This window comes from Mytilus edulis, chromosome 7 (assembly GCF_963676685.1).
Source record: "Mytilus edulis chromosome 7, xbMytEdul2.2, whole genome shotgun sequence".
In the NCBI taxonomy this organism is placed as follows: Eukaryota; Metazoa; Mollusca; class Bivalvia; order Mytilida; family Mytilidae; genus Mytilus; species Mytilus edulis.
This window is the reverse complement of record NC_092350.1, coordinates 13,855,382-13,865,146: the sequence shown is the minus strand read 5'-3', so window position 1 is coordinate 13,865,146 and position 9,765 is coordinate 13,855,382. Positions and strand designations below refer to the sequence as shown.

Here is a 9,765-nt window from a genome sequence, read left to right as displayed (position 1 = left end):
AATGATACTACCCGATGTTAACTGGGGTAAAACACTTTATAATGACTTGTTCAAAGCTTATATATATTCATACACAATAAAGCCTACTAGACGAAATAAAGTGTTTTGATACGAATACTCGAGGGAAAAAAACCTTTTAAAAACAAAAGATAAACATGGATAAAAAAAAGTGAATAAGACAGCGACATATTGTTTGGAAGTTTCGCTACATTTTCATCTGCTGTTTAGAATCACAAAACTACAACTTGGATTATTACGTTGTGACAACGTTGTATTTGTATTGACGCTATTTTCTGACGTTGTTGCAACGGTAAACTAATGTTGTCACAGCATTCACACTCGATACTGCTGTGTAAATAAATTATCAAAATTACATGAATTGCAATAAATGAGAGACGTAGGATGCATAAATAAATATGCTGAGAGAATTTTCCATCTTTCTATTTTACTTGATAGGTAAGTTATTTTATTTATTCCATATTGGTATTATTTTAGAAGGTTTTTTCTACATGAATTGGATTTTGATGCGGAAAATGTATATTCATCGCGCAAAACGTCTCGTGCTTTTACTCTGCAAATACAAATGAAGGCGTACATTTTATTATGTAGAAATTGAGCGTTTAAGGAGAAGCAACCTGCCTCACTTTGGTTTATATTTCAATTGAATGTTAAATAAGACCCCGTTCACACTAGGACATTTATATCAATTTAAACTAGATCGGTTCACTTTAGATCGATTTAAAGGCTAATGTGAACGCTTTGAATCGATCTTCAATCGGTCTAAACTAAAACACCAAAAGAGGTAGTTTAGTTTGAATCGATCTAAACTAAACCGATCTTACTGTAAATGTGAACGCAGAGATCGGTTTAAACTAGTACGATTGAATCGAAAATAATGTATTCGGCTTTCGTAGTTAACAGACCTTTGTGTACATGCACGTAAAACAAACTGAAAACATGTTTTCTTCGACGTAGCATAAATGTCTTTTCTTCTTAAGTTTTTTTTTCCACTAAGGAACCGCAGTATTTCATCATGTTGTAACTTCGATGCTACAGGTTTTTTTTCAAAATTAAAGAAAACTGCAATAACACCAGTATCAAAATTTTAACTTGTGATTCAAGAGAAACAATAACTCCATCCAATTGTGTTTTCAAGTGTTTGTATCAGTGTATCAACACATGAATTTGATAAATTAGATTGCAGGCAATTTTACAGTTTTACGGAAAAAAAGGTCAGATCGATTGCGTTTTTATTTGTAGTGTGAACGCACTGGTTCAGATTAGACCGATGGAGATCGTTTTGATTAGAGATAATGTGAACGCTAACTGGTTTTATTTAGATCTATTCAAATTAGATTTAAAAAATGCTAGTGTGAACGGGGTCTTAGTAAATTGAAATTGACTAACAAATGATCATAGCCCAATTATATTGCACTCATTCAAATGTGGGTTTTCAATTTAACAATCAGGTTAACTCCTAAAACGTACATTATATCAAAATGTCCATTATATGAAATATGCCATGTTATTGATTAAATTGAGAATGGAAATGAGGAATATGTCAAAGAGACAACAACCCGACCAAAGAGCAGACAACAACCGAAGGCCTTCCATGGGTCTTCAACGCAGCAAGAAAATCCCGCACCCGGAGGTGGTCCTCAACTGGCCCCTAAATAAAACTGCGTGAGGATTGTGTACTTATTCAGAGAAAATAGACGTCACACTAAACTCCAAAACATATAAATGAACAAAATATTTTTTAAAAACAAACATTAAAGACTACCAAAGGTCAGAAGCTCCTGGTTTGGGACAGGCGAAAAAATGCGGCGGGGTTAAACATGTTTTGTTAGATCTCAACCCTCCCCCTATACATTTAACTAATGTAGAATAAAGGGCATCCTAATAAAGAAACACATAGCAAAAATTCATATATTGAATATACTTTTATTATTTTAATGACAAGTTTGTAAATTTGTCTTATGAAAAAAACAATAAGTTTGCTAATAATATTTTTGTAATAGTGTTATGGCTACAAGTTTTACTTTCTTTTTCAGGAGCAGTCGAATTTGATCAATGCTATCATTATGTATACGGGTATAGTTATGGCTACATGTTTTACTTTCTTTTTCAGGAGCAGTCGAATTTGGTCAATGCTATCATTATGTATACGGGTATAGTTATGGCTGGCTACAAGTTTTTACTTTCTTTTTTAGGAGCAGTCGAATTTGATCAATGCTATCATTATGTATACGGGTATAGTTATGGCTGGCTACAAGTTTTACTTTCTTTTTCAGGAGCAGTCGAATTTGATCAATGCTATCATTATGTATACGGGTATAGTTATGGCTACAAGTTTTACTTTCTTTTTCAGGAGCAGTCAAATTTGATCAATGCTATCATTATATATACGGGTATAGTTATGGCTACAAGTTTTAATTTCTTTTTCAGGAGCAGTCGAATTTGGTCAATGCTATCATTATGTATACGGGTATAGTCATGGCTACAAGTTTTACTTTCTTTTTTCAGGAGCAGTCGAATTTGATCAATGCTGTCATTTTGTATACGGGTATAGTTATGGCTACAAGTTTTACTTTCTTTTTCAGGAGCAGTCGAATTTGATCAATGCTATCATTATGTATACGGGTATAGTTATGGCTGACTTCAAGTTTTACTTTCTTTTTCAGGAGCAGTCGAATTTGATCAATGCTATCATTATGTATACGGGTAAAGTTATGGCTACAAGTTTTACTTTCTTTTTCAGGAGCAGTCGAATTTGGTCAATGCTATCATTATGTATACGGGTATAGTTATGGCTACAAGTTTTACTTTCTTTTTCAGGAGCAGTCGAATTTGATCAATGCTATCATTATGTATACGGGTATAGTTATGGCTACAAGTTTTACTTTCTTTTTCAGGAGCAGTCGAATTTGATCAATGCTATCATTATGTATACGGGTATAGTTATGGCTACATGTTTTACTTTCTTTTTCAGGAGCAGTCGAATTTGGTCAATGCTATCATTATGTATACGGGTATAGTTATGGCTGGCTACAAGTTTTTACTTTCTTTTTTAGGAGCAGTCGAATTTGATCAATGCTATCATTATGTATACGGGTATAGTTATGGCTACAAGTTTTACTTTCTTTTTCAGGAATTTGATCAATGCTATCATTATGTAAACGGATATAGTTATGGCTGACTACAAGTTTTACTTTCTTTTTCAGGAGCAGTCGAATTTGATCAATGCTAGTATTTTGTATACGGGTAAAGTTATGGCTACAAGTTTTACTTTCTTTTTCAGGAGCAGTCGAATTTGATCAATGCTATCATTATGTATACGGGTATAGTTATGGCTGACTACAAGTTTTACTTTCTTTTTCAGGAGCAGTCGAATTTGATCAATGCTATCATCATGTATACGGATAAAGTTATGGCTACAAGTTTTACTTTCTTTTTCAGGAGCAGTCGAATTTGGTCAATGCTATCATTATGTATACGGGTATAGTTATGGCTACAAGTTTTACTTTCTTTTTCAGGAGCAGTCGAATTTGATCAATGCTATCATTATGTATACGGGTATAGTTATGGCTACAAGTTTTACTTTCTTTTTCAGGAATTTGATCAATGCTATCATTATGTAAACGGATATAGTTATGGCTGACTACAAGTTTTACTTTCTTTTTCAGGAGCAGTCGAATTTGATCAATGCTAGTATTTTGTATACGGGTAAAGTTATGGCTACAAGTTTTTCTTTCTTTTTCAGGAGCAGTCGAATTTGAGCAATGCTATCATTATGTATACGGGTATAGTTATGGCTGACTACAAGTTTTACTTTCTTTTTCAGGAGCAGTCGAATTTGATCAATGCTATCATTATGTATACGGATAAAGTTATGGCTACAAGTTTTACTTTCTTTTTCAGGAGCAGTCGAATTTGGTCAATGCTATCATTATGTATACGGGTATAGTTATGGCTACAAGTTTTACTTTCTTTTTCAGGAGCAGTCGAATTTGATCAATGCTATCATTATGTATACGGGTATAGTTATGGCTACAAGTTTTACTTTCTTTTTCAGGAGCAGTCGAATTTGGTCAATGCTATCATTATGTATACGGGTATAGTTATGGCTACAAGTTTTCTTTTTTTTTGAGGAGCAGTCGAATTTGATCAATGCTATCATTATGTATACGGGTATAGTTATGGCTGACTACAAGTTTTACTTTCTTTTTCAGGAGCAGTCGAATTTGATCAATGCTATCATTTTGTATACGGGTAAAGTTATGGCTACAAGTTTTACTTTCTTTTTCAGGAGCAGTCGAATTTGATCAATGCTATCATTATGTATACGGGTATAGTTATGGCTACAAGTTTTACTTTCTTTTTCAGGAGCAGTCGAATTTGATCAATGCTATCATTATGTATACGGGTATAGTTATGGCTGACTACAAGTTTTACTTTCTTTTTCAGGAGCAGTCGAATTTGATCAATGCTATCATTATGTATACGGGTAAAGTTATGGCTACAAGTTTTACTTTCTTTTTCAGGAGCAGTCGAATTTGGTCAATGCTATCATTATGTATACGGGTATAGTTATGGCTACAAGTTTTACTTTCTTTTTCAGGAGCAGTCGAATGATCAATGCTATCATTATGTATACGGGTATAGTTATGGCTACAAGTTTTACTTTCTTTTTTGAGGAGCAGTCGAATTTGATCAATGCTATCATTATGTATACGGGTATAGTTATTGCTACAAGTTTTACTTTCTTTTTCAGGAGCAGTCGAATTTTATCAATGCTATCATTATGTATACGGGTATAGTTATGGCTACAAATTTTACTTTCTTTTTCAGGAGCAGTCGAATTTGGTCAATGCTATCATTATGTATACAGGTATAGTTATGGCTACAAGTTTTCTTTTTCTTTCAGGAGCAGTCGAATTTGATCAATGCTATCATTATGTATACGGGTATAGTTATGGCTACAAGTTTTACTTTCTTTTTCAGGAGCAGTCGAATTTGATCAATGCTATCATTATGTATACGGATGTAGTTATGGCTGACTACAAGTTTTACCTGCTTTTTCAGGAGCAGTCGAATTTGATCAATGCTATCATTTTGTATACGGGTAAAGTTATGGCTACAAGTTTTACTTTCTTTTTCAGGAGCAGTCGAATTTGATCAAGGCTATCATTATGTATACGCGTATAGTTATGGCTACAAGTTTTACTTTCTTTTTTCAGGAGCAGTCGAATTTGATCAATGCTATCATTATGTATACGGGTATAGTTATGGCTACAAGTTTTACTTTCTTTTTTCAGGAGCAGTCGAATTTGATCAATGCTATCATTATGTATACGGATATAGTTATGGCTGACTACAAGTTTTACTTTCTTTTTCAGGAGCAGTCGAATTTGATCAATGCTATCATTTTGTATACGGGTAAAGTTATGGCTACAAGTATTACTTTCTTTTTCAAGAGCAGTCGAATTTGATCAAGGCTATCATTATGTATACGGGTATAGTTATGGCTACAAGTTTTACTTTCTTTTTCAGGAGCAGTCGAATTTGATCAATGCTATCATTATGTATACGGGTAAAGTTATGGCTTCAAGTTTTACTTTCTTTTTTAGGAGCAGTCGAATTTGATCAATGCTATCATTATGTATACGGGTATATAGTTATGGCTACAAGTTTTACTTTCTTTTTCAGGAGCAGTCGAATTTGATCAATGCTATCTTTATGTATACGGGTATAGTTATGGCTACAAGTTTTACTTTCTTTTTCAGAAGCAGTCGAATTTGATCAATGCAATCATTATGTATACGGGTATAGTTATGGCTACAAGTTTTACTTTCTTTTTTCAGGAGCAGTCGAATTTGATCAATGCTATCATTATGTATACAGGTATAGTTATGGCTATAATTTTGACTTTCTTTTTTCAGGAGCAGTCGAATTTGATCAATGCTATCATTATGTATACGGGTATAGTTATGGCTACAAGTTTTACTTTCTTTTTTCAGGAGCAGTCGAATTTGATCAATGCTATCATTATGTATACGGGTATAGTTATGGCTACAAGTTTTACTTTCTTTTTCAGGAGCAGTCGAATTTGATCAATGCTATCTTTATGTATACGGGTATAGTTATGGCTACAAGTTTTACTTTCTTTTTCAGGAGCAGTCGAATTTGATCAATGCTATCATTATGTATACGGGTATAGTTATGGCTACAAGTTTTACTTTCTTTTTTCAGGAGCAGTCGAATTTGATCAATGCCATCATTATGTATACGGGTATAGTTATGGCTACAAGTTTTACTTTCTTTTTTGAGGAGCAGTCGAATTTGATCAATGCTATCATTATGTATACGGGTATAGTTATGGCTACAAGTTTTACTTTCTTTTTTCAGGAGCAGTCGAATTTGATCAATGCTATCATTATGTATACGGGTAAAGTTATGGCTACAAGTTTTACTTTCTTTTTCAGGAGCAGAACTATGTGACCATTATTACCATTATGAATACGGGTATAGTCATGACTATAGTTGGTACTTTCTTTTTTAGGAGCGGTGGTAAATGACCAATGCTACCATCATGTATGTGGGTATAATTATGGCTTTAATTTTTACTCTTTTTCAGGCGCGGTAGTATGTGACCAGTGTTACCATTATGCATACGGGTATAGTTACTGCAGCGGTAACTGTTCAGGGTACTACGGATCTCAGTACTGTATATACTATACCGGATATTATATATTGTAAGAATGTTAATTTAATATGTCTATCTGAGTTTGACGTTTTTGGGTCAGGAATTTGTTAAGGGATGACCATTTGATATTCTGTTGTTGGAGGGGAAGATGATTTTTACTAAATTGACTTTTAATTTTCATCCGTTGCTAGGCATTCTTTTTCTAGGTAAATTTAGTAGCACTTTAATACTGGATTGATTCCGACTTTTTCATCCTGTCTTTACATATTGTCAGTTCTTACTAGGTTAGGAAAACCTCATCACATTATTTTATCATGTGCCATTCTTAATTTCCATTCGAATCTCGAATTTTAATTATTTCAATTGTTTACGTCGAGTTAAAATATGAGTTGATTATTATTTTTGTAATAAATAACAATCGTAAATATAAACCAATGAGTTTTGCAGGGAATTTTGCAAAAAGTAAATGTATCTGAAAGTTCGATGTCTTTTCATCTAAATGAATCGTATATCAATTCACTGCAATACAGCTTGCATTCCATCATTAAAATTATTGTCACAGCGAATAATACGAAAATAAGTTTCTAACATGAATACATGAATTTGTGTAAAATAAGTTCTGAAAAATTCTTTTAATTTTAACTTTTACTTGATAACATGTTTCTTTCAGTTCTGGCGGAGCTTTAGCTGGCTTAGTTTTTGGATTATTTGCCGCTACAGCCATTTTTATTGTCGTCGTAATTATATGTATAAAAAAACATAATAAACGGACTATTGGACGAGTAGTGGGACCGGTTCCTAACACAACAACAGTAGCTGTTACTGGCACAACACATCCGACAGGTATGGTTAGATTATTTCTTATAATATACATTCGTGTAATAAAGACAATGAAATATTACGTTTGAAAGAAAGAGTCGCACATAAACAAGAAACACACACAATCATAAATTGATTCATGACTATGAACATGTAAATCGTTATATAACTCTTGTTAGGGGCCTCAGTTGCCAAGTGGTCTAAGTAGGCGAACTGCTGGATCACTAGACTGTCAACTGAGCACTGGGGATGTGAGTTCGTATCCCGTAAGTGTGCTCGAATCCAATCTTAATTTACTATTAAAGATTGTTAGTTTTCATCAGGGGTTCTCTCCGAGCATTCCGGCTTCCTCCACAAATAAAAAGTACCAGCAAGGAAATGACACAATAGTATTTCATTAAAATAATTCACTGTTTAAGTTTTGAGTTCAATAATCTTTTAAAGGATACATGCAACCAATGAATCCGTACCCAAGCTACACGACACAACCGCTGCCACAACCACCGCAGTACAGTCCAATGTATCCTCCGCCACCAGCTTACTCAGTTCCGATGTCGCAAGGATATAGTGCACCAACACAACCACAGTACAACAGCATATACAAACACCCAACAACATTTGTGAACAGAACGCAGACAACAAATGTTTAACTTTGAAAGTGCTTATAATCCACCATTAATTGTGATACATTCATAACTATTATTCTGCTTTCCGTGACATAAAATAGTGCTGATATCTATAGTGTTTGTCGCAGCATTTCATTCTTAATTGATTATGAACAAAGGATAAATAATAAAGTTCTTTAAATTCAAATATAAATGCTATATATATAGTTATGCTGAAATTTTCATTCATGTGTAGATGCTTAACAATGTGTTTTCTGGTGATAATGTTACACTGTGATATAAATTAAATCTAATTTTTCAGTAATGGTTGTTTATAATTGTAGAACTACATCGCAAACAATAACACAGGAAAACAGGTCACTTTTCTTATACATTATTTGGGTGCTTTCTAAGATCTTCTGTTATCATCCCTACCAAATTATTTTTTGCCCTGTACGTCTCAAAGGAACGTTGCTGGAAAAATAGATATTTTCAATTGCTATGTGGCAATTAGTACACGAAACAAATGTACAAATATAACACTTTTTTTTTTTTAACTTTTTAAACATTATATCACAGGCTTAAGAGTTTCAAAAAAAGTAAAATCACAAAAATGCTGAACTCCGAGGTAAATTCAATCGGAAAGTGCATAAGCACATGGCAAAATCAAATGACACAACACATCAACCGAATGGACAACAACTGTCATATTCCTGACTTGGTACAGGCATTTTCACATGTAAAAAATAGTGAATTGAACCTGGTTTTATAGCGCTAAACCTCTCACTTTTACAACAGTCTCGTCAAATTCCGTTATATTTAAAGCGATACGTGAACAAAACAGACATAATGAATACAATAGTCAAAATATAGTCAAAATATGAGACACAGAGAAACGTCCTGGAATATAAAAAAACGAAATACAAACAACGAAAACCCAACGAAATGCAGGGAGCAAAAACGAAAAACCTTTATTTGAATTGCCATGTACATTTGTAGATATACAGCATTGAACGTTGATATAGAGACACTCGTTTATTACCTAAACCCATCCATTTGTTCTCAATACGGCTTCTTTGTTATTTATCCAACATTTCTTCTTGTTCGTGTAAAAAGTAAAATTACAAAAATAATGAACTTAGAGGAAAATCCAATCGGAAAGCTCATAATCACATGACAAACTCAAATAGCAAAACACATCATAAACGAATGGACAAGAACTGTCATATTCCTGACTTGTTACAGGCATTTTCAAATGTAGAAAATGGTAAATTGTAGTAGTCTGGAGATGGACATTTTAAGATTGTATGTTTACTCGATTAATTTGACGGAAAGCCGCTATGATATATATGCGCAAATATTTATAAGTGGCCATGTATTGATTATATCTAATAAAATGTCTAAAATGATAGTGAATATTAAATATCAAACAAACAATCAACCACATAAAAATGTAAACAATGGTCATATTAAATATTTATGCCGATGATGTTAATCTATGTAAAGTGTACGGATATCCACACATCACATTACTAGCAAAAGCACACATAATGATTTTAATCAAATTGATAATGTGACACCTTTATGTATAATACTGAATTCAGATTCTGGACATTTTATTAATTACTAGTATTA

At 33.2% G+C, this 9,765-nt stretch overlaps 1 protein-coding gene across 1 annotated transcript; it reads left to right on the top strand.

Annotated features, from left to right (window-relative positions):
• Positions 1-296: 296 nt before the first annotated feature.
• LOC139529982 (uncharacterized) lies at positions 297-8,266 on the top strand. Its single transcript, XM_071325986.1, has 4 exons — positions 297-456; positions 6,638-6,755; positions 7,377-7,549; positions 7,970-8,266. Exons 1-4 carry the CDS (start codon positions 417-419, stop codon positions 8,173-8,175), a joined length of 537 nt encoding a protein of 178 aa, XP_071182087.1. The 5' UTR covers positions 297-416; the 3' UTR covers positions 8,176-8,266.
• The last annotated feature ends 1,499 nt before the right edge of the window (positions 8,267-9,765 follow it).